Source organism: Adiantum capillus-veneris, chromosome 7 (genome assembly GCF_014529385.1).
Source record: "Adiantum capillus-veneris isolate H3 chromosome 7, ASM1452938v2, whole genome shotgun sequence".
In the NCBI taxonomy this organism is placed as follows: domain Eukaryota; kingdom Viridiplantae; phylum Streptophyta; class Polypodiopsida; order Polypodiales; family Pteridaceae; genus Adiantum; species Adiantum capillus-veneris.
In genome coordinates this window covers 56049010-56075130 of record NC_140937.1, presented here as the reverse complement: position 1 = coordinate 56075130, position 26121 = coordinate 56049010, and the positions used below count along the sequence as shown (strand labels likewise).

Below are 26121 nucleotides of genomic sequence, written 5' to 3'. Positions count from 1 at the left end.
TACAAATGAAGCCAATGATTTGACTATAGTAACAATAGGAGCAAAGAGGATAGCATCACAAGTGGATGCTGGAACAAATGGAGCTAGTACCAGTGAGAACACCATGCCACCAAAAAAGAAGCTGAAAACGGTTGCCCTACTAAAGCAGTTTAAATTGAAACAGACACCTCCATCCAAGCTTGTTGAAGGACAGGGCAAGGGTACATCAATAGATCATCCCATTGAATTGACACAAACCCCCGCTAGCATCAATTGAGAAGAAGAAGATTACTGGGGATGGGCAGGCTCTTCCAACTAATACTGGGAGCAAAGATACTTCACAGTCCCACTTAGCTTTGGTATTCCCTCCTCTAGTTCAACCGACTCCACTGAACAAATTACAAAGGCTCTAAAAGAACCCCTCATGGGAGATGGTTTTCCAACAAGAAAATAAGGCGCTAATGCCTTATCCTACCCCTTTGATTGCATATGAAACATCTCAAACTAAGGTCAATGCCATTACAAATGGATGTATAGCCACCATGATGTCTGGGTGTAACACCATTGTGAATTCCATGGAGGAGCTGATAGAGGCCCAACAAATAGCCCCCAGCTCTACAACAATTACCCTACTGAACTTCAAGAAACCAAAACTGAGTTGGAGAAGGTAGAGAGAGAAATGGAGCAATTCAGAACTAAATTGTTGGAACTATCCATTGAGCATAACAATGCAAGGATAATGGCTTCTCAAAAAAAAAAATTGATACACTTACAACAAATAACCAACAACTAATTAAGGAGAACTGGTTCATAAAAGAGGCAAAGCAGAGATTCACGAGGCTAGAAAAAAAGAAAACTGCTTTGAAATCATTGCTAGCCAACCATCATACCCTAAAGCAAGCCATCACTGAGAAATACATCTATCAGTCTCTAGTAGATATTACTGATACATGTGGCAACTTGACTCTAAATATGGAGGATCTACAAAATTTAGTGGGAACAATGAAGTTTAACCTTGAAGAGAAATACGAGTAGTACACGAGAGCTTTGGTAAATCAAGTGCTAGTAGAGTATATAAAGAACCGGGATGCTGATGTTGATGAGGAAGAAAATGAGAATGACCAAGAGCAAGGGGATGACACTGAAGCTGTTGATGATAGTGATGATGATCAACCCCCTCCAGGCTCTAAAACAGGAGGAAACCTGTCAACCAAGGGTACTGGCTCAAACAACCAGGACAATCAGCCTAGCAACCAGACTCAACAGCAAGATCAGACTCAGTTTGGTTAAGATGAGTAGCAAGAACAATAGGAGATTCACTCTAATGAACAAGGCCAATCTTGTTCCGAGGAGTCAACTACACAACATGTCCTTGTTGTATACACTCCAATGAATTAGAACAAGGTTAAAGGCATTCGTGTGGATTCTAGCTCAAACTCAGATTAAGACTCAAAACCAAATTGCCCTACTGCCCTATTAGCATTGATAACAAGAAGATGAGGAGGCAAAAGGCTCTTCAAATTCAAGAATTTCTCCATGAGAAGCCAACATATACTGACTCGGATCGGTTTCAAATTTTGTTTGTGAAAGCTCGTAGAATGATCAATGATTGAAAGTCACTCAATCACCACAATTGGCAGTTTGTCAGCTACCACCTCACCCCAGGTGTGTCCAGGTTTGAACAACCTGAATGGATGCTTACAATTGAGAATGTCAAGTTAAATCCCCACATCAAGGATCCATCCACAATAAATTTGAAGAGCCTTGGACGAAAATTAGAAATGCTATATTATGGGATGAGCCAACTTACAAATGTATATTTGAATTCAGGTTAAGGATATGCTGGTTTAGCTAGAAATTGCAAGGAAAGTTCTAGATCATAAAATCAATCTAGTTTTGGAATGCAACACCATTAGTAGCAGAGGACCACAAACTAGGATGACCCTTGGTGAGCAGCAGAGGAATCTCACAATTCTCTATCACCTAGTCCTCATTTCTAGAAAGATGGTGCAACACGAGACTCAAGCGGTGATGAAATTTAGTGAATTTTTTCTCCAGTTCTAATGTATGCCTTATCTGCTAAGGAGGCTGAGCTCCCCATATTCTTTCCAGCTATATACCCAACATACCTAGAACCAATTGATCAACACACATATATCAAGACTATGGATGAGCCGAGGGCGTGGTATGAAGAAGCTACAATTGAGTGGAGAGCCTGGAATTTGGTCTTGGATGAAGCTCTGAAGAAAGACCAAGTAGATTACCTGGTAAGATCCTTGCAGAACTTCAAGTTGAAGATGGGACAATGGCATATTCAGATTTGCCAACTCATCAAGATCACCAATCAATGTAATCGAGAGAGCGTTGGAAGGCCTTTGCATGCAAGTTTGTCGTGGCATACATGTTGATAGATCACCCAAGAATGTAGTTTTTTGCCTTCTTTAGGATATGTGGTCTTTATGCCTCCTCTTTTAATCACAACTACTAGCCTGCAGCTTGTTTTAGCTTTGTACGCTAGAGTCAACAAGTAGTTAGTCCGCTTGAAACCAGTCCAAATTGCTCTTTCTCACATTCTAAAAATTGTCTCTGGTTCATACCTATAGAAGAAAATTGCAATTTTCTCTCACAAAGACTTTTGACCAACGTTTTAAGAAATCTGAGTGTGGTTGTGCATTCACACACTCTTGTATATGCATTCCATGCCTTTAGTCACAAGTTTTCAAAGATGCACTATCCTCCTTTGAACTTTTTTCGATTTGAAATATAGACACAGTAAAAATATTTTCAACAACATGTAGATTTGAAATGATGAGAGTACTTGTTGGAACTTGTCTACGTACCCTACTCCTAAGACAAAAGAAATCGACTTAGAATAAGCTCAAAATACTCAAAAAAAAACTCCCTACCTAATCTCTAAAACCTTTTCAGTTTTCTTGCATTTTTCTTGCCTAGTGCAAACTTCACCCCTCTAACAATCTCAATGAAGCCTTGCACCAGGTCAAAACCTATCAAAAACACTTACCTTAACTGACTAACACTCTTGCGGCGAGAAACTCACCACACCAACACAATGCAAAGACCAAGGAAACCCTTATCTTCTCTTTTCTAATATATTGTATCTACTAAACTACCTAAGGCACTCTGTCAGACTTGGTTGTGTTCACACTAGTTTAGGTACTCGTTCCTCGACAATGGCGCCAATGTCTTGGGACCCAACGGTCAACACCTATCACATCCCAGAAAAAGATGGAACCAAGTCTAAAATGTCAATCATAGGAAGCAAGTGACATGACTTGGGCATAGAGGCATGCCAAGAGGTTGTCAATCTCTTGTTTGAACAAAATACACTCTACTTTGATGATCAATGTGCATGCTATCCACTAAAAACCTAGAATCTTCCCTCTAATCCCTTCACACATCCACACTCAAATCCATTAGCAACTCAACTCCAAACGGCTCCAAGCTCAATAGATAACATCCTTACACCATTCGAAATAGATCTAGGTCATCAGACTCATAATCTCAATACTCAGAAAAATGCAATTTTCTTTAGGAGGCTAATTGCAATTCACCAACTAAGACATCGGACGTGCCTACTAGGTCCTTGTAAGTATCGGAAACCTCGAATAATCAACTGAATTGCAATACAACACTCGAGTGATGAGATATTTCACCTGGAAGAGTTCTTGTGAATCTCTGAATGTAGATATCCATACGTAGAGCTCGATGAGACTAACATAATGGTGCCCTCAAAATTCTGATGCGATAATCGTGCAGTGCAGTGCAACGAGATAAAGCTCACAATAGAAAGAAGGAAACACACAACGTGCAAAAAAGGATGTTATCTGCTCGTTTTCATTCATAATAGTAATCAAAAACTTTATAAAGTTACCTTTTACACCCTAGCTCCGAGTTTTATGTACAAAGACTGAATTTTCCACAATAATAATTGGAGTTACATCTCACGCTCATAACATTGATTTATTCAGAGTTACAAAATGATAACAGGGCATAGGTTTTTGGTAAAAATATTACAATCAACTGGCACTACAAAGATAAAAATTGTTCGTGGTACACACTTGGCCTTCATTGTTGTTGGAATCTTCTAATAGGCAGCAAGTTAGATATGTTAAAAAATCGGAGGAAGTGCGTTGAGGACACTAAATGCAAGGCATGCAAGGAGGAATTTGAATTTCACAGATCTCGCAATCGATCAGGTAGCTAGGAAAAAACTCAATTACAACATTAGAATGAGCAACCAAAAGAAGTAGCGCTAGAAGCAAATGCAACGGCTGTGTCATAAAAACTAATATCTAATGATCCCAAATGATTTTCTCGTGTTAAATTGATCATTTAATATAGGGAAGCACTAGGGGAGTAAATGCTAGAATATTGGTAAGGCTACCAAACCGTCTCTCTCAGGGATCCAAAGGAGGGAAAATAGGGATTCAAAGGCTGACAGTCTGCAAAAGAGCAATGTGCTTCAATGGGGCTTAAAAGACCTAAGTTTTGGCTCCATTAAGACTTCCATATGCTAAGGTTCCAAAAATAAACTCATTTATCCAATGGCCAAAGCAAAGGGAAAATTGGATGGTCATGGGAAGACTAAAAAGTCTTCCCACATCCCTAGGAAGGAGGGGGCGAGCCCTTTCAGTAGGGGATGAGAGAGAAACACACACACACACTCCAAAGCTCCCCTACACAAAGGGAATACTAGACACATGTCAGGCTCCTAGCCTAGTTGCTCCCAATCTCCCCCCAAATCCTGTTGGATGGCCATAGAGGTGGACCAATGAGAATTAGGCTAGAGTAAAGTTAGTCTAATCAATTTAAAAAATGCTTGATAAAAGAACCAATAGAAATCAAGCTCCCTAGAAGACTATTGTACAGTCTACCAAGGGGTCCAATGAGCTTCCACCAGCCCAATGGCTTGCCTGATTTTTATTGGCGAGAAGACTAAGAGATCCAATGAGAGTTTTAATTACCTAAATCTCTCGCAAAAGGGGAAAGGGGGACACTTGTCAGAAGGGTATCAATTATGCTTCTAATTTGTAATTGGCTAAGCTTTACACAGGATCCAATGGGAGGCCAGCATGAGCAACTAGCAAGAGGGGTCGGCCAAGATGAGAGAGAGGGCTGCAATTTAGTCTAACACAATGCTACACACACACACACAACTCATGTGTGCAAGAAGAACTCCATCTCCTTCTCCAAGTATTGAGAAGCCTAGAGGCCTACACCTACAACTCTTGGCTATGGAATGCAAATCCAACCAAGAGCCAAGCTTCAATGGCATGCTCATCTCCTCTACCATGCTCATCTTCAAGAGCTAAGCTATGCTATTAGAGTAATTATGTGAGGATAATGCTTCTTTCTCGTAAGATACACCTTCCTCTCAATCTTTCCTCATTCCCTGCTAGCTCTCACCATTTTTGAAGGTGTGTGAGGTCTTGGGACTGAGCCTAGGGACACTAGGTGTGTTTTTCAAGCATAATTTTGGTGCATGAAGCTTCCATCTTCATTGTACCAACGAGTTTTATCAAGGAACACAAGAATTGTATTGTACAAAAGTCTCCTTTGATGGGAGAAGCTATAATACAAAGCCTTTATAAAGGGGGGACCGGCTCCATGTAAATCCGGTCCTCAACTTTTGTCAATTGTTTTATTTCTCTCTCTTTCCAAATATTGTCAATGCCGAATTAGCTAGGTGTAAATTGCTAGGTTGCTTTCTCAAATCAAGTACTCTCTCTATGCTCATTAGGAACTTGTTCTTAATGAAATGCTCACTATGTTATCAATTTCCGCTACACACAAGTTACTAGTGCATTAAATGTTACATGCGGACTTAGGAAATTAACTCAAGGAGTTTTTTGTCAGGTAGCACTGCAAATGAGCCAAGGAAAAGTAGCATGGAAATTCTTGAAGCAGCCAGCAATGGTTTTCGACTTATTTTAATGCTATGAGTCCTTGAATGTAATGCATAATTGAAGCATTAGAGAAGTGCAAAACAAAGATCCAGGAAGAAACACAACAGAGGAGTGTGTGTGCACTACACACACACACACACACACACACACACACGCAAGAGCTAGAGACAGGGAACTTAGTGTGTGGGGCTGATCTAAATGCAGGTAGAAGATAAAAGAGCATCAGAGAGAGAGAAGAGAGAGAGAGAGAGAGAGTGTGTGTGTGTGTGTGTGTGTGTGCGGCTAGATGTGTAGTACACACACACATCGGCTTCACAATGGTGGCTCAAGAAGGGAGGTGAGTGCATGATTTTGACGTGCACATATGCATGCGTGCACACGCACATACACATGTCTTTGAAGAAGCAAAATGAGTGTGTGGAAACATGCACACATACATACTCGACCTCATCCGCATTGAAAACAAGGGAGAGTGGGTGTTTCTTCCCAAGCATGGAGAAAGAGAAGCAGGGTGTGTGCCTTTCAACACACACACACACACACACACGAATCCCACTTTGGCACTCGACGTGAGCTCTTCACATTGGAGAGCTAGGACATCCCAATTGAGAGAGCTTTTCCCGGACAACATTCTTCTTTGCCATCAATTTTCCTTCCACAGACATAGCCTCATTGTCAAACCTTTTCCCAGCTCATTCAAAGTGGTTTTGCTCCGATAGACCCTCTTTGGCATCCTGGCCTTGACACATAGCAGGGGATGTATTGAGAGAGAGCGGCATCGGCTCTCCTCTAGCCCGCAAGCGGCTCAGCTCCAACGTAGTCTCCTTGGTGACCCCCTCGACATCGCCTTGATTCCCTCCTTTGGTGACACACGTCCAACACATACGGCTCTAACGGTTTTTTTGGAGCAGCTTTGATTGTGGTTTTTTACTTGCAATTGTCAGATTGTGCATGCAATCTTGTGGGATTTGTATTGAGCATCACATTTGTTCTCTACTTACACATATGGTTTTGCATTTTATGCTCTTTTGAGATTTGTTTATCCCCGGATTGTCTATGCATACATCTTGCTTGGTATGGTAGAGGTTACTATGTTGTAGTACGTTGAGTCTTGGAAAACTTGCAACTATACATTGCTTTGGTAGAGCTACATTGTGCATATGCGAGCAATGGATTGGTGTAGTGATCGACTGATCTCCCATTTTATTATCATTTTGGCATGGTTTATGGTTGATATTTTGCTTGAGATTTTGATCCGTTTACAAGGGATACTCTGTCAGATTTCTCCCAATGTTTCTCGCCATACTTTTGGTTAACATTCATCTAACAAATATGTGTGATGTTTCAATGTGTGTAGGCATGACTCGTGGAGAGACGGAGCTCTTGCTCATATTGATACTTACATTGTTGGTAGTGTGGTCACAGAGAGCACATTAGGCATCATTGCTTTTGACATTTGAGGCGGTAGAAGTGATGTTTGCAAGATGTGGATGTGGTTTTGACATCTTAGAGAGGTGGCTTCGTATTCCAATGAGGGTGATTTCACATTTATATCTAGCATTCCTCTTGCTTACATGTCTTTGAGAGGTGGAAACTCTTCCCATTGGTTGTTGCTAGATGAGGGTGTAGTTTTCATGCCACACCACATCATGAGTGGTTTAGCATTTTCTCTAGTGGGAGCTTTGGTCATGTGCATTTGGCTGATGGTTGGGCGTTTGACATTACAGGATCAAGAGATGTATGCTTGTCATTGCTCAGTGGTGCATCATATACACTTTGTTATGTGAGTTACGTTCCTCAAGTGAAACAAAGTTTGATCTTAGTGAGATAGTTAACAAATTATGGATGTTAGGTACTACTTAGAGAGAATTATTTTTAGATGCATTGCAGATTACTCTTGATTGCATGGGGAACCTCAAGTGGCTTGGTCTACGCTATGTATATATTTGAGATACAAGACGACATAGTCTTGATTTTTTTTAATGGCATGTGATGAGCGAGAGACAAGACATGTCTCATTCACAAGTGAGATCCACCATGGTCATGAGACAAATATTTGAGCAATGTAGGACACGTCATTAGACTCTATATAGATGAGAGACAAAAAAGGTGTCTCCAGAGTGTGTGCAGACAGAGGTAGAGTAATTATACTCCCAAGAGACACACACAAATCTTTTAGCTATGCAGGACATGTTATTAGACTCTATAGAGACATAGGTAGAGAAAAAGTGCTCTAGTGAGAGCAACGGGTTTCATCAGTCTGTGGTGCAAACAAAGGTAGAGTAGGTCCCTCCATAGAGACATAAATAGAGATGACAAACATGGAGTTCTTTGGTATACTCACGCTAGAGGCCAATGAGTTGATGCACAGATGCATAGTTCCATCTATGAATGAGAGGGATGTCATTCATATATGATTAGTAGTCATAATGTTGCAATGTATGCAAATAGAACTAAGGAGGCTAGTACAATTAGATTTATGTAGATTCATCAGCATTTGGGCGTCTCATGTATGACCCACTAGTGTCGAGGCGCGACCTAGTAGCTATAATGGGAGCATTTACAATAGCAATTGTCAGTCTTACGATGACTAACACTAGCACGATGCATTGTGGAGCTATGCAAAGCATACAGAGATTCTGCGAGATTTGCATGCAAGCTCTAGCATGGATTTACATGCTCACCTACCATTAGAGCCGATACAGCTGTATGTAGATTGAGTGAGCAAGCCAGTGAGCGTAGGATCACAGAGTTTCTCAATTTGCCTTTAAGTGGGAGTTTTTTGGGGTTAAAGGTGGATGTGCCTTTACCTCGGGCTAGACATCTGGTGTTTGGCCACCCACTGGTTGCACTAACTTACCTTATTCCTTTATGTACAAAGAATAAAGAGATAGAGCTTGGTGCTCCATTCTCCACCTGCACACCATCTCTTCTCCTTCAATTTCATTGCATGCATTCACGCTTTTGCATCTCGACGAGCTCATGAATTTTATGCGATATCCTACAAAACTCATCAATATTTGAAGACTACCGGGATGCTTTTGGTGAAGCGGTATATGGGATATATTCTAACATCTCTCTATAAGTCAATGTGCTTCTTTCTCTCTGATCTCATTGCTACAATGGTAGAAGGAGGAGTATTGAAAACCCTATTTCTTTTTTGAAGGCCGAGGGGGGGGGGGGGGGTATTCATCTTTCAACTCAACATGGAGATAATAAATACCTCTCTTTGTAGGATTCATGGTTGCAATACCAATGTCAAAGCTTGGATGCAGGAAGAAGATAATGGGATAGGATACTGTGAAAGGAAAGGTGTTTGAAATAATTGAGCAAGGGAAATTTTGAAATTCGGGTCAAAAGAGAAAATCGATGCTTTGGGAGGGACAATTTTTGGGAAACATAACCATTTCCAAGAGATTTGAAAGCGACATTTCATGTGCGACTCCGAAAAGTGACATCTTGTGCAAATGTTAAAAAGGTGCAGATTTACCCCAAAATTTGGGATTTGAAATTAATTGCCTAGATTTTAGAAAATGAAAGGCATTTTCTCTTTCTACCATTTCTCACAGGTCAAAAATGACCTCAAACTCCCCCTTATATTTGGCTTTTTTTGCCTCAAGTGTACTCTCCTACATTGGCATTTGAGTACACATTCTCTTTCTAATGGACGTCTCACCGTTCAACATTTCCATTGAGGCTCGTACATGTTTCTTAAAGGATTCCATAACTAACATTAAAATGAAGAGTAATGTTCATACAATGAAAATGAGTTGAAGATATGAGGGGAGAAGCCATATGCGTTCACACAGTAACACAAGCTACTAAAAGAAAAGATTTCTACTATTTCATTATTCATTTACATAATTATTTTTAACAAGAGGATTCTTTGTTTTTCCCTCTCTATATCTTTGTCTATATATGTCTCCCCGCTATTCTCTCTATTTGGTTTCTAATTGTGGCATATAAGCTCAATGCTCTCCTTTTTTGAAAGATAAAAGATGGCAAGAGGAGGGTGGCTAAGGATCTTAAAATTGGCCCTCAATAGTATGGCTATACATACCATTTGGAGAGTTGAGTATACAAGTATATAGTGTTGATTGTCATCTAGGGTGACAATCTTAGTAGCATGTAGTTGGCATGGAATCCACTTGTGCTCCACATGACTACACAGTACATTGAGGTATACTACCACTTCAACATAGATAGGGTCTTGGATGGGAACATTGACCTTAGGTATGCTAGGATGTATGATCAAATTGAAGACATCTTCATGACGGCTCTAGGAGTGGATAGGTTGAGGTAACTTTGACCAATCTTGGAGTGCGAGAGATGGCATTACGCTTGAGGAATGTTGAAACATCAACCTTAGTACATGGTTTCCTGGATGATTTCGCACCGATATTTATGAGTGGATTGAGGTAGTAAACATGAGGATCTTTCCATTGGTGATACAACTAGACTTCACTGACATGATCTACCTGCTACCAAGAGTGATGGCTATTGATCTTGCTAGCTCACTCGCTAGCAATTTCACATCAATGATTATACAATCACTATTATGTTGTTGTTTTTTTACTTGTGTTTTGTAGAACATCTCATCATTTTGAATGATGAAGAAGAAGGAGTGCCTTTCAACCTCCATCACCATTGTGTGTATGTGTGTGCACGCGCACACTTGTGAGAGCTCAAGCTTTGGGGGGGTTGTGATTAGAAATGCAAGAGGAGTGGCATGATTGGAAAATGATATAAGGAGGGATCTGGTGCTTTGAGCTATGGAGCCAAGAAAGTAATTTTTCCAATTGAAGTGAAGCTTCCTTTTGCTAGAAGCCCCAATGACCCCATTTAATTGCGAGATAGTGGTGTCCTTGGATTAATATCTATCATCAGGTTGCTCAACCATATTGAAGTCTCCGAGTAGCACAATAGGATACTAGTTGAAAGCTTGCATGCTTGCCCAAATCTTAGGTGGGCTACCTGTGTACAGGGCTAGGGCACAAGCATGCTCCACCCCGGGGGACCCTTAAGTCAGAAGGTTTATGCCATAGTAGGGTCAATTTTGGCATCTTCTCTTTTAGGGCCCACCTGACAGGGATTTCTATGATACGTGCTTGCTCCGTGAAAATCCATGTGTGACCTAGAGATACTTTATAGACTTTGTTAGATTTCCTCGTCCAGTTATTGCCGTCAACCAAGAGTTTATGTAAACACTACCCAACTTTCTTGGGTTTAAGGCTAGCTGGGATGGGGCAAAGGTAAAGACTGGGAAAGGTGTGTGCATCCATGGTGGCACATGCTCATTGGTGTAAAATTGCATGACAAACCTTCAGATCCATCTCATGGATGCATCCTGTAGCCTGCACCCCTCTCCCCCTCAAAAATACAATGTTCTAACTTCCATGCGCTTTGAAAAAACGCGAATCAAAAACTATTAACAAGGGTAGAAATCAGCTCAGCTTCATACATCATGAGTCTATAAAGTGGTAAAATCCTATCAAGAAATTATCAATGGATCATGCAAAGATAAATATTGACACCAACCAAAGGAGGAATTGAGCACATATATAAGGGACTAAACTAGAGCACATTAGAACACCTAGTAAGAGGATAAGGGAGAGAAATTACCCAAGGAATCATGTGAAATCCTAATGCTTAATGCAAGACCTAATGTATACCAAAGAAGGCAGACTAATCAAGCAAGGTAGCGATCCCTTTGGTATTCAAAAAATTTGCTAGTGCATCTAATCCTCATATGACTTCAATACTACATGTTGGATTATGGTGGAAAGACCAATGAGAATTCATAAACGAGAAAAAAAGGAAAACACATAACTTGCATTACTCTTAAAGCATGTACTCGAGTCTTTCTTATAGTTAAAGAGTACCATCGGGATACTAAAACTATAGATGCAAGTGATAGAAATTTGACCCTCTTTGGGGATGCTTTTATACTCTATTGAAGAGCATAAATGGGAATTAAGCTTCACTTGGTTTGATACATGCATGGAGAATCTTTGGCATGATAGATACTCACGTGGTAACTCATAGTCATGTTAATCATCTCAAAAAAGGGGCAATTCACAAAGAAGATTAGGTTCATAGGCTAAAACTCATCCCCAACACTTTAGGTAGTGCCATCAAACGAAGCATAGGAAGGCTTCACAAGCTAAGTGGGAAGAAGGGCCTGTTGAGAGAGATACCTAACCATTGCAGGTGACTGATGGTACAAGATTGAGAGATTGTATAGAAAATCCAAAAAGAATTCCTTGTGAAAAGCCAAGTGAACCGGATAATGTGACGAGTTAAAAAACATGTGGATTTATCCACTCTCGGGTAGGAACAAAAGAAGGCATATTGGGTTGCATAGCACACAAAGTCTTACATATACAAGTAATTTGCAATATGGTGATTTTTCAAGAGGTCAAGAGCATTAAATTGTTAAGTGGATAAGGTTAACTGTTTTACGCTACTTAACAGTAGAACAAAGGAGGGTATTTATTTTCCCAAACACAATGCTTTGGATGTGTTATGTATGTGTCTATATTGCAGATTCCCAGCCTGCATCTTTTTCCTTAATGTCGTGCAAACGCACGTGAAGCACTCGAGAATGATCCAATGTATAGGAGGACCTTGAGAGACTTGGTTAACTTGACAGTTTTGAGCCCTTTCTGAGCTTCATAATAGAGTTGGAGAGACACCTTATGTAGCTTCTATGATGAGAGCTCTCTTCTCCTCTCAAGGATAAGAACACCAAAAAAAAAAAAAAAACAAAGCGATTGGTTATCTTTTCAAGTTTTCCATATCAATGAGATATCTATAAATCTTGTATGCAGTAGTGCCTTCAAATCAGGTTCATCCAACTCTTCGTACAAGCAGCATGGTCATATTATATCCATATTGCAAAGCATCAGACACCATTGAGAAGACGAGATTCTGACATCTGTGCGCAAAGCTAAATACATCCCCGTGTGAATGCTAGCCAATCTGAATTCTCCACCTGCGACTCCCATAATGTTTTCCCTTGTCTTTAGAAGAGAAAAAATTAGCATGAGGTAACAATTAACTCACGCTTTTATTTGGACAAGACATGTATGCTACAAAAATTTGCAATTTCTGTGGCAGTATTTCTGTGGCAGTAACCTATATAAGGATAGCATAGTGCTAAAGACTCCAGCAAACTCACCCACAATGTCAGTAGTCTGCACATATGAAACACAAGGTTAAACTTAATACACATGATAAAACAATCATTATTTGCATATTTGCGAGTGTGTCTTTATGCATTTCAGCATGCACTTTTACTCTTTACCTCAAAATCAGCTCTCGAAAGATAGGCACCCACAAAAAATTTAAGTACAAAATTAAAATGTGCAATGTACCTCGCAAATAAACTTACTTTGTTCTTTCTTGAGGTACCATCGATGAAGTACAAAAGGTTGGAATGAATGCATGAGTATAATAAAGGTACTAAATGCGCATTTCATGAGTATAAAGGTACTGAATGCGCATACGATCATTTGACCTTATACAAACTTCTAGTACCCATAAAGGCTAAACAAGGAATACTGGCTCAGGGTGGGAGACCTAATTCTTGTCCAAGTTAGTAAGTGGAGCGTTGCATATTATCACTCAACCTAGCTAGCGCTCTAATGATAAGAATGGGGACTATATGGTTTCTATTTCTTGCACATTATCGATTTACAGTCTGAATGCCTGCCTGTAGCTTATTGCTGAAAAACACCTCTAGCCTGCCAAAGCAAGAAGAAAATTTAGAACAAATGAAGCCTTTAAATATTTAAACAAGCAGCAGCAGTACCTGTTTGCACATTTAAAATATATGGTATCAGGAGAGTTGTATGTTCGAGCATTTGCGAACATCCGTTTCATATCTGCTGAAAACATATCAAGTGTAAGATAGTACATTTCGCTTTCCAGCCGTTTGGAAATAGTCTTCAGATCTGCGAAGGACAAACAATTACATGTGACAGTCAAAATCTTGCTCATACACTGAGCACGCAGCTAATATATGAACTTGCATGGGCTTGGCTTTGTATTCACCTATTGGATCCTTGATTATGTCATAGTAGTCCGGGACTTCACGAGGATCTACAGGATCCTTGAATGGCCAAGCGTCCGCGTGCTCAACAACAGCCTGCGTAAAAGCGCATCGTCGTCTTGAAAAAGCATAAACTTAAGGCATCTTCCAGTGAGGATTAATCACAATTTAAATTGAATGGAAACATACTTTCAACAAAATACGCATGAATGCATGCAACGCTTGTCGAGTCGGAGGGCCATCTTGAGTAGAATTCACAAGTCGTATCCTACTGTTTACACCCCATTGCTCTGGCACCCAGCCAGCATCCTCTGCTCATTCACAAACATGCAATGAGCAGCCCTCAAAATTCTTCCTATAAAAAATCAACTTTTGCAGTCACAAGCCATCTAAGAGATATGCTATCGTCTCCCTTGTATGATAGAATGCGAATCAATCTTTTACTTAGGCCTGGTATGTCTTCAATCCGTAGCGGTCTTCGAGGTATTCCAGCTTCTTTCTGTGTACCATTATAAACACCATCGTACAACCAAATGAATAAGCACAAGGATCCAGATTTGGAAAAAGAGAAGTGGCCATCTACTGCATGCAATGTGATAGCACCTTTGGAATCTCGATACCAGAGTAGACAACATGACAGTTCGAAAGCTCTCGTATCTTTTCATCCATTGCCTGCAAGTGAGAAATTCAACAAAAAGATTTTGTTACTAGTCTCAAAAAACAAGTTGCACTCGAAATGGCGATAGAATTTGGATTAAAAAACAGGAAACCATGAGCATCAAGCTATAGTCATGTACATGATCCAAGAAACAGGTCAACAAGCCCAAACAAAAACAAACTCTTGTGGTAGATCACTGTGTGTAAGGATTGCCCCCACTCCAAGAAAAGTCACACCAGTCAAGTCGATATAAACAGCAGAGCAACCACGGAGGCACCCATTGTCCGATGTACCAAATGATCTCTAACAGATGTCTAGATGCACAAAATCTCATCATCCCAGTTCTCTAAGAATAAGATACATCTCTAGAGAATCTCGAAGCCTAGGAAATAATGGAGATTTGATCTATCTCGCTCAGTCTGGCAGGGATGCCCCTTGTTTCTATTTTATGCCGAGGCCATGTCACTCTTCTTGAGAGGCAGGACTCCACAGTTGCAAGGCCTTGTTATACCGTTAGATGGATCCCCGAACTAATTGGATGAGGAATATGCAGATGACACTTCGCTCTTTGTACCTTATGACACACACAAGGTGGCCTGTAGGATGAGTGTAAAATGAACCACTGAGAAGGTGCATAATGCCATGTCATGTAACCATGGTCCCGACCAAAAAGAACTGTTCTACGCTGCTCCGTTGCCCTGGAGGAGCTTGTTGAAGTATCCGACCAACTGCGAAGACTATGCAACAGCTCAACTAAAATGGCTGTCAAAATGGGGATGTAAGGAAAACTTTGAGCCCAAAATGTACGCACACCAAGCCTTCCACATGGTCCAAAGAGTGAAGCTGCCAATCGTAGAGAAAATTGTGTCCCGCTAGCAGAAGTCTAACTAGTGAACTGCATCTGAAATTGTCTATAAAGTGCTCAGTCTATATCCTAAGAAAGTAAGCACGAAGACTGGATCTGGCGACCCGATTGTTGTGCAGCATAGGATGCAAGTTTTTGACATTGCAAAGACTAGCCATCACGGCTCTCACATCAGATTGGCCTCACAAGGTGAGGGAGCTCCTGATCAGAAGTTGAGGCCCATTGGCAACCTATTCAAGTAGTGGGCTCTTTGAAGTTTGGGTAGACACTCGTGTTAACCCTATTTTCACTGCAGAGGAGGCACCCCTTTGGAGGTTGTGGATCTGGCAGGGACGGCCACTTGCAGAGTTAGACTGGGATCATGGTGAGTGGTACTGGCCTTCTATACAGGCTGATGGGGCCCCCCTCTCATTTTTTGAGTACATTGTATCCCTTGGGATGAGGATTATCTTGATGACATGACACCCAACTCACCACCCACGTCAATCAGAGGCATGGCAAGATCAGTGCATTTCTTCAGCTTTTCAGCAGCAGTTTTGGTCATGTACTTGGACCCTCAAGATTAGCCGCAAGATCTGCTAATTCAAGTAGATGATTGTGCATGCATGATTGCCCTCTGGCACTTGGGCTGAGCGTGCTGGTCTTATAAGAGATGCCCTTTGCAGCTGGAGTCCTTCAGGCACTGCTTCTGGGTTTGTTTGTATGCTCAGCCAGTGTGGAGAGCGGTTTGTTGTTTGCTGATCAGTGCTGGCATTCATGATGGGTTTGTGACGTGGGGGATAGTTGCATGGCTTTTGCAATTTCTGGGGTCACACATCTTTTTTCAGGGCTCTCCAATAAATCTGGTCTTCATGCTTACTTCATTGGGATATAGACCAGGCATCTACAGATGAATCCAGCCATAGGTCATCAGTTGGACCTTTCCCAGATTGGAGTTTGTACTACGATCTGCAACATCACCCTCTGGACCATGTGGCCCCTACATCCACCACTTTTGACAGCTACTTGGACTGAAATGCTACATACTCTTCGTAGCCAGTGGGATACTTCAACGGGCTCCTCCAAGGCAGCGGAGAGGCGTTGACACTGTTTCCTTCAGTTATGGCCAAGATCTTCACTCCTTTTCAACCTGGACCATGGTTGCATTACATGGTATTACGCACCTGTCTCACAAAGTGATGACGTGGCACGACAACACGGACACCATAGTCATTTAATAAGTTGTTTCAACGTATGGGTACCTGCCGACAGGGCCCTAGGGACACAAGAAATTGAATAAAATTGCCTGGACAGCAGTACGGATTTTCCACAAATTGCACTAACAGGCTGAATGGTTTGCCATACGGATTTTCCACAAAAAGCGCTAATATGCTATCGTGGCAGGCTGTATGGATTTCCCGAAATTACGTTGGCTTCTTTTCTAGAGTCCCAACGCTAGCTTTTCAAAGCAGATGATTTTTATTGCTTTTGAACTGAATGCTTTTGGGGCATCCCTTGTAAGAATAAATAGAACCCTAGGAGCCTCACTCTGCAGAGCATCTGGACGCAAAGTCTGAGAGCAGAGGTCCCGCAGGTGTTGCACTTTGCTCAAGCATTAATATAAAAATACATACCGAAAGGGGCGCCAAATTTTGGGGCCAATACCTCTTGGCACAGAACTACGCCGGGCCGAGTCGACTCCAATTATTAATGTGTGATTAAGTTGTGAAGTATTTTAAGTGATTCTCTCATATGTCGTGCCAGATTTCCGACTTGGGGTGCCCAAGTCTGTAACAGCACCTCCAAAAGTTGTTCAATTTGCATTCTTCATCCAAGCCACCTTGATGCATCACATTGTACACCTCATCTTGTACATCCTCTAGGTGATAGGCTTTTGAGCATCTGCAGAGGTCTCTTTGTACACAATATACAACCAAGTTTCCTACGCAAGTTTTCACCTTGAATTTCTTTTTTGTGTGCTTGTTTGTTTGTTTTGAGTGATTGTGCCTGTTGCATGTGGCTGCTTGTCTGCTTGCAAGTAATGTGTTGTGTGTATGATTGCATGTTGCATGTTTCTTTGCTTGTTTTTCTATTCGTTTTCCTTGTTTTTGAGCATTAGGTTGAGGTTTGTAGGGCTTTGTGGTAGGGTTTTGATCGTTTAGGGAGGATTTAGCCGTGTCTTCAGCTTGCTCCTCCATGTTTAGGCTTGCAGGTTCAAGACATCCATAGCCTTGTTGATCGATGCTAGGGATAATTCAAGGTTTCTCTCTCCCAAATTTTGATGTAGGGTGGTTTTGCAATGGTGATACTTATTTTGTTAGGATGTGTCATGAAGCTTTGGAGAGCTGGAAGTGGATATCGGAGATTCTTTGGTGCAGTTTTCAGGCTCTTCGTCTGAGTCTGGGTAATCTGTTTCTACTTCCACTCTCTCTACATTCTTCCATTACCTCGCCTATTCCTAGCTTTGATATATTGCCCATCTTTTGTCACTCTGTACAACTGGTGTTTTTTTCCCATGGTTTGTTGCTGTTGAATATCCCAGGGGCTTTTTCACTATCGAATTCGTTATATTTTGTGTGCCTACGAGCTAATGTAATGCCTTTGCGCCTGTAATTTTGATTACATAATACGTCCCCAAACATCAAGATGGCGCTTGCAATATGCCCGACCACTGTGAACCGGCCTTGCGTGTAAACGCACCCTTAGTTGAAGGGAGGTTAAGAAAGGCCGTTAAGAAGTCCTATAAATAGGACTGAGGTCTCATTTGTGAGACATCTTGTGTGATCACCACACTTGGACTCTAGGCCCTTGGCAGCTCTACCCACACACCCGCTTAGTGTGGGCTTGGTGGTATGGGACACTAGCCCTTGCAGTAGAGGCTAGCCCATAAGCTGCAGGCTCCCAGGCTCGAGGGTGAGACGGTATTGGCTCTATGGCTGGGGGGGTGAGTCTGATGTACGCTCTCTATGCTTGTCTTTGTGTGAGTATGGCTTGTGTCATGTCGTGTGTGCAGGATGGATACATCGAGGGACTAACACACACACACACACACACACACCTTTCTCTCTTTTGCAAAAAAAAGAAAAGAAAAAATGCACAGAGAGAGAGAGAGAGAGAGAGAGAGAGAGAGAGAGAGAGAGAGAGATGAAATGAAATGTTACATTAACGTCTTCAAAAGGCCAAAATGACCTTGTGAGACCAAAGAGTTACAACATGGTGATTCTGATACAAAGTCTGAGTACCAAAAATAAAAAGGTACTGAAAAAAGGTTACTATAGAATCCTAAACTGCTAGATGTAAAGTGGAATCGTGTAGGATGTGAGTAGGGGGTGGACGTAGTGAATGAGGGCTAATACAACACAATATGGGTGTGTGGGGATATAATGAGTAGGAGCTGATACAAAATGGGCAGGGTGTACAATCCTCAGAGAGAGATTCAGGTTTAGCGAGAGAAAATAGCACTCTCCAGAGAGAGAGAGAGAGGACAAAAATCAGAGCAAATCTGACTGCCACGAAAAACAAAGTGAACAAGTGTCTCTATTCTAGGCGCAAACCCCCACCAGAGGACCAGGTGCAAGGAACTTCCCTTCCAACCTACCCAGCTATTTTGCAAATCTGGGCAGATTTGGAGTGAGGTCTACGGTGAGGCTGTCCCCGGAGGAGAGTTTTCATTGCACAGGGCCACAGGCTGCTGCCCCGTTCGTCATCCCCTATAACCTTTTCTGCTGCCACTCACACAAAGTAGGTTGAAGTCGACATCAAAGAATTGAAATAGGAACCAAAATCCAAGGAGCAGGTTTGAACTCAGCACAGTTGGTCAGTTCTTTAGAAGGACTTTGCTAAGCACATCTTGAGGAGTCTAGTATGTAGAGTCAACACGATAAAGGTAATGAGAGTCAACCTCATCATCCCCAATCCACTTGGCAGGAATTCACTCAAAACTCTTCTCGTTGCCATGATCAGTCTCCAGAACGATCAAAATATCCTCGCCATTGTACACCAGAGGTGGGGTTTCCAAAGTCAAGCGGGCAGTGCTCGAGAGTTGAGGCAAAGGTCGACGAATTATGCAAGAGGCATGCGGAGTAAGGGAGGAGTCTCATCCGGAACACTGAGTGTTTATGTCAGGTTACCATAACTTTCTTCAATCACTTCCTCATGACCATCTAACGCCTAGAGGCACGCAGAGAGATTACAAGGTGGAGATTCAAAGAAGCTCAACACATTCACGAAGAGACTCACAAAAACAAGACTTTGGCTTTTATCCAGCAGTTTGCTGTAGCAAATTCAAGGGTCAATTTCACGGAGGCCTCGAAGGTGAAGAGTGCTTCCTTTTGCGAATAAGGGTAGAGCACCTCAGATATGGGTGGAGTTCAAGCAGATGGTTTCGACTCTCTAGTTTAAAACCAAATTTTAACATCGATGCGTCAGCAGCTGGTAACAACTTTCATTGCAAATCTTGCTAGTGGGCAACTATGCTACCGATGGCTTCTTCTTGCTTAAACAAGCAGTCGGTATTTGCTTATATGAAAGGTAAAGCATACCAACCCCCTCAAGGGCATAAAAAGCTAACATAAAGGGCAGTTTCGACCAAGAAGGGGAGTTAGTCACTGGAACTGGCCACGATACTAGCTCTGAGAAATGTCTAGGGTGGCCAGTCCTAGGCTAACATGGTTGCGCCCTAACCCTTACTCTAGGCACTAGGGACAAGAATGTGAGCTCTAAGAAAAAGGCTTCCTAAGTAGGCTGGTACAAAACTGAGCTTAGTAAAACGTCGGTGGTAAAGGGTGCTGTAAGTAAAGTACCCCTATCACCTAGGACTGCAAGCAGTTAGAACAGGGGCCTAACCCTCCACACAACTGCCCTTCTAAGGGGCTGAAAATAGACTGCACCACAACTGATCTTAGAAAAGACAGGACCCTAAAATGGCATGCACACTGGCTGCCCAGCGGAGGAGAACAAACTAACCGTAAAAACGTGGAATGCCCTAATATGAAGCAGCAGCCAAGGTGAACTCATCGGATGCACCATTGGCATGGTTGAAAATTTAATGACCCTAAGAAAACACATCCCCCCCCCCGCCCCCCCCCCCCCCCCCCCCCCCCCCCCCCCCCCCCCGCGCAAACAATGATCTGTACATAAAACTGCCTTAAAAATTAAGCCAGTCGGATACAACAACTCCAGGCATCCTTCATACTACAATAATTAAGAACTGCAGCTTTCACATGACTCTTTAACAGGTAAGGGAAAAAGGAATAACAGGTAAGGGAAAAAAGACCTGTCTTTGGCGACGTATCAAGGCGGGAAGATCAATGTATGGAAGTTTTGAATCCAATTGGCATTCCATGAAGGTCCCACCATCATAATCTTTAATATAACTAAACGCAAAAGACCATAAATTAGCTGTGACTTACCACCTATTATCAAAGTAAATCTGACATCAATGCAGTAACCCAGATGTCACACCAAGGGTCCCAGTCAAACAAATTTCTAGCAAAAACACTATGCGCTTGAATTGTCCAATTTGGCATGATTAGAGAACACTCCTAGGTAAGTACACTGTGAAACTGTACCAGTGTGTGCCCAATAAAACTCACACACAGATGATGTTTCAAATTTTTCCAACCAGGAGTTTTTCGACAGCAGAAACTTTCATACTGTGGTCTGTGGAAACCCCACCCCTTATTATTACCTTACATGGACAATTAATTGAGGAGTTTCCTCACAAATTTTCTTATGTTTTTTGTTGCCCGTGTCTAAAACAATGTGATGTGCACAAGGTGCAGCTTAAAACTATAGCACGCACTTGCACTTCCCAGCGATCTCAGCATCAAATCTTAACAGTCCATTAAGCAAGTAATTTCCACCACCAAATAACTCTATAGTCAATCAAGCAAGTAGTTTCCACCAGCAAATCGAGCTCGCTGCTGCTCGCTTGCTACCCACCTGCACATTCTTTCGCCATCGCTGCTGCCCCCCACCAACCCTCGTGCTGCAGGCCCAGAGTCCCCTGCCGCCCCTTTGCTCCAGCTCGCCCCCCAGCTTGCCCGTGTGCTGCCCACCCCACCTGCCTTCACAGCCCGCCAGTGCCCGCCCCAAACCCCCCCGGGCCCCAATCCCTTCCTTTTTCGCCCCCCCCAACCCACCTCCCCATCCCCTGCCCCTTGTGGCCCAAGGTAGGGTTGTCGCCGTTCGACCTCGCCTTGGAGTCTTCTTTCGCTTTTGCCGTCGTAGCAGCACACACATGGAGGATTCTGCTCCGCCACAGAGGGACTCGACGGACGCCCCCTCACTTCGGGAGAAGACGCAAAGTTTGGAGTACCGGCTTGTACTGTATTGATGAAATATAAAGAAATACCGAAAGGGGCGCCAAGGTTTGGGGCCAATACTCTGTGGGGTGGAATTCCGCCACTCCGTGTCGCGTGTTGTCTCTCTCTCTCTTTCAATTCAGTTGTTATTTGAAGTGCTTAAAGTTGTTCAATCTGTTCTTTTCTATTGGCACGTGGTGCCTGCCTTGTGACAGTGGTATCAAGGGACCCCGCAGAAACCACCATCCGACTTGCTCTTTCGCCGACAGAGCAAGTGAGCTTAGAGGCAGAGGTGGCGCGCCTTTAGGCCACCTCTGTTATCTGCAAGATCATCTGTAACAAACTTGGACACCCTAAGTCAAGATTCTATCGCGACATAGCAGAGACTCACTTAAAACAATGCACCCGATTCAACCTTGCTGAGTTCGGGGTTCTATCGGAGTAGACTATGCTAAACGAAATGCTTCAAGGTAAAGTTCCAAAAATCAAGGAGTATCTGGTAGGTCCTCCTCCTCCATCCACTTCGCATCTAATGCCAGATAGTTCTTGAATGTAACCAAGAACCGCCGAATCACTTTACGGTTTACCTTTCACCTTTCTTTCCTTGTGTGCCAAAATCTGTTCAAAAACGAGTATCTCCTCGCTCTCTTCCACTTCGGGTTGCTCATAAGGCTCCCCATCAACCAGCACATCACCTTTAAAAGGTTTGAAAAGACTCACATGGAATGCATTGTAAATCTTCCGAGTATCGGGCAGCTTGAGTCGAAAGGAGACATCATTTATCTTTCATAATACCTCATGCTAGGCTTTGGAAAAAGCCGCTCCTTTCCCTTTCGTTTCCTTAGGCGTGCCTTCTCAAAACGTAAGAGCACCCAATCGTCTTCCTTTAATTTCAAATCTCGTCGATGTCAATCTGTTGGCTTCTTATGTCGTTCTTGAGATTTCTCTAAAGCCTCCCCGACCTTGGCAAAAGCAGTGTCCAAGTCCCTCGTACTAGTCGGCTTCAAAAATCTTGTCTTTAATGCTGAGAAAGGGTGGAACCTTCGGAGCACCTTCAATTATCTCAAATGGCGCCTTCTCTGTCGAAGAGTGAACCGTGTAATTGTAGGCAAATTCCACCAAAGGCAAAAAAAATTCCCATTGAGTCTTCTAATCAGAGATGTAAGACTTCAATAAATCCAGAACAATTGAATTTGCAATCTCAGATTGCCCATCTGTCTACGGGTGGAATGATGACGAGAACTGCAAGCCCGTGCCAATGTTCTCGCGAATAGCCCTTCAAAACAAACTTGTGAACCGGGGATCTCTCTCAGAGACTATTGTCTCAGGCATGCCATGTAATCAAAAAATCTGTGCAATGAACAGTCTCGCTAAATGGTCTGGCTTGACTGTTTTCTTCATTGAAATGAAGTGAGCTTGCTTGCTGCATCTGTCAATGACATTCCAAATGCCATCGTGCCCACTCTGTGTCTTTGAGAGATCAAAGATGAAATTCATTGCAATACTTTCCCAAGGGCGGGTGGGAATGGGTAAAGGCTGTAGTAATCCCTGTGCCTTATGCCTGTCAAACTTAACCTTCAGGCATACCAAACTACTGCGAACAAAGTCGTCCACATCCTTCTTCAGTCTCGGCCAAAAGAAATAACACTCCACACCTTTCAAGGTGGTGTCAATGCCACGGTGCGTCACAAAGTGATGACGTGGCTTCCGACAGCAAAAACCCTGATTTCTGCCAGAAACCCTAATTTTCAGAAACCCTAATTTCTGGAAACCCTAACCCTAACTGCTGGCTGGAAGCTCTAATCAGGCAGGAAATGCCACGTGGCAGCAGGTACGGATTTCCGGGATTTGCGCAAGCAAAAAGCATCTGCAAGGGCGACACAAATCAAATGCTTTTTCTCTACGCTTGGCGAGAGAGAGAGAGAGAGAGAGAGAGAGAGAGAGAGAGAGAGAGAGAGAGAGAGAGAGAGAGAGAGAGAAGGATTATTTGCTTTATTTTTGTTTGCTCTCTTGAGAGAGAGAGAGAGAGAGAGAGAGAGAAATGAAATGAAATGTTATATTAACGTCTTCAAAAGGCCAAAATGACCTATGAGACCAATCAGTTACAAAATAGTGAATCTAATACCATGTCTGGGTACAAAAGAACTAGAAGTGGAACAAAATACTACTACTACTACTACAATCTAAAACTACGTGGGTGTAGCAGCTGATACAATAGGTACCCGGTAAACTGGATGTAACAGTGTGAGAAACAAAGATGGAAGAAATGGTGAGGATCCATCCTCATCTGCACTCTGGATGTCGAGAGAGTATGGCTCGAATCTTCTGTTGTAGTCTCCGTCGATGCTGTGTAGCTCCTCTCCTCAGTCGCGGTCGTCTGTATCTCTGTAGCTCCAATGCTCGGTCGATGAGAGTGCCAGTAGTGGTCGAATGAGTGTGGGACGAGCTCTGCAGTGGTGGCTGCTCCTCTGGCGTGTGCTTTTGAACAACAAGAATTTTTACAAAGCCAACCAGTATGACTTTCTCGAAGATAAAAGCAAGAAAGTCCGAGAGTTTAAGGAAGGTGGCCACTCGATCAAGTTTGATACTTTTTCAGGATACTCAAATGCTTCGAAGGCTTTGTCTTTTATACACCAGTTTGACATCGCTCTCCAAGATTCGGAGAGTTGCCTCTTACTTTAAGGGGAATGCTCGTACTTGGTAGTCCACGCTTCTTTTGAACAAGACTATGCCAGTTAAATGGCTGAAATTTAAAAAGCTTTTTATTTCTTCTTGGTTGACGCAAGAATATAAACGAGATATACGAGCTAGTTGGAACCATCTTCGGATGACCAAGAACGATACAATCAATGCTTATTGTGAGAGATTCTGGAGCTCTTTTCTACCCGCCTCTTCATTCAAGAAGATCTCGTTCAAAGAACAGATTGAGCAGTTCACCTTGGGTCTACCTACAGAGATCCGAGATCACTGCTTGGAGCAGAAGTCAGCTTCTATTCAGGAGTTGATGAGTCATGCGAAGCCGGGCTTTGCCATTCACTCTGGCAGTCTGACCTACCCCACAGATGAGAACATGACACAACGAGCTGAACAGACTTCTTGGAATGAAAGTAGAAAGAAAAAGCGCAACCCATAGGAAAAGGATGCACGACCCAAGCTTACTCCTCAGGAGCGAGCTCAATTCATCAAGGAGGGGAAGTGCTTTGGATGCGGGGAACATGGACACATCTCCGCGAAGTGCCCTAAAAAGGAACAAAAAGAACAGAATGATAAGGACGACAACAGGCCTGAGAGTTCGAGAGCAATTGAGGAACGTGGACGAAAAGGCAAGATGAAAACAGGACTGGTTCCAGATTGTGTGGGTATCGATCCCGACACCATGGATGAGAGTACAAAACTTTGCCGAGCTTGGGGCAAAGTGAAAGATCAAGAGGCCCTGATTTTCTTTGATGGAGGAGACAAGGCCAACTTCATTTCACCGGAATTGGCGACGCGGCTCGAGATTACTCCCGGTCGGATGGGACCACTTGCGGAGGCAGTTCTAGCGGCACCCGGCAGGGACGTAGCCATTACACCTGTCATTGGCAAACTTCGGTTGCATTGTCAGGGGTATTTGGGGCATGAGGACTTCTTCATAATGCCTTTGGAGGGTTGTGATGTTCACTTAGGGATTCCCTGGTACCACAAGAACAACGCCATGGTCAATTATCGGGCAAGAAAAGAGACTTTGACTACAGAAAAGGGCAAAACAATTGTACTTGATATTAAACTAAAGGGCGAGTTTGTCCCTATTGTATCGGCTTCGGCCATTTCAAAATTAATGAAATCTAGTCTGTTTGTTTACTCGATCTTTATGAAATAATTGAGCAATAAGGATAGGACAATTATGTCTAAACTTTATAAAGAATGCCAAGATTTTCTCCACCCTCACGCCGATTGCTTCTCAGAGGGCCTACCAGGAGAGTTACCACCTGCTCGTCCTGAAGATCATACCATTGATTTGATACCTGGAAGCACACCACCGAACCGGCCACCTTACTGTGTGAGCCGAGCACAGAATGAAGAGATTATGAACCAAGTGAAAGACATCTTGGAAAAGGGTCTTGTCCAGCCTAGTACTTCACCGTATTGCTCTCCAGTGTTGTTGGTTTTAAAGAAAGACGGATCTTGGAGGATGTGCATCGATTATAGAGCTCTCAACAAAATCACCATCAAGAACAAATTTCCGATTCCTAGGATCGATGATATACTCGACAGGTTACAGGGATCCTCGTGCTTTAGCAGGATTGACTTGAAGAGTGGATATCATCAGATCCGAATCGCGCCGAGAGACGTCTACAAGACAGCCTTTCGGACTA

General features: G+C 42.7%; 1 protein-coding gene across 2 annotated transcripts in view; it reads right to left on the bottom strand.

Moving 5' to 3' along the window:
* Window positions 1–13283: 13283 nt before the first annotated feature.
* HAG1 (histone acetyltransferase of the GNAT family 1) overlaps window positions 13284–26121 on the bottom strand; it is a 33581-nt gene continuing 20743 nt past the window's right edge. The window contains exons 7-13 of one of the 2 annotated variants that reach the window (XM_086515958.1): window positions 20737–20825; window positions 14563–14631; window positions 14404–14458; window positions 14149–14270; window positions 13962–14055; window positions 13720–13861; window positions 13284–13651 (exon numbers count right to left, since the gene is read on the bottom strand). In XM_086515958.1, the coding sequence (XP_086372084.1) occupies window positions 13594–13651; window positions 13720–13861; window positions 13962–14055; window positions 14149–14270; window positions 14404–14458; window positions 14563–14631; window positions 20737–20825 (629 nt within the window). In that variant the 3' untranslated portion in view covers window positions 13284–13593. Of the gene's footprint in view, window positions 13652–13719; window positions 13862–13961; window positions 14056–14148; window positions 14271–14403; window positions 14459–14562; window positions 14632–20736; window positions 20837–26121 lie in introns of both variants that reach the window. The other variant, XM_086515957.1, reaches the window with a different exon arrangement.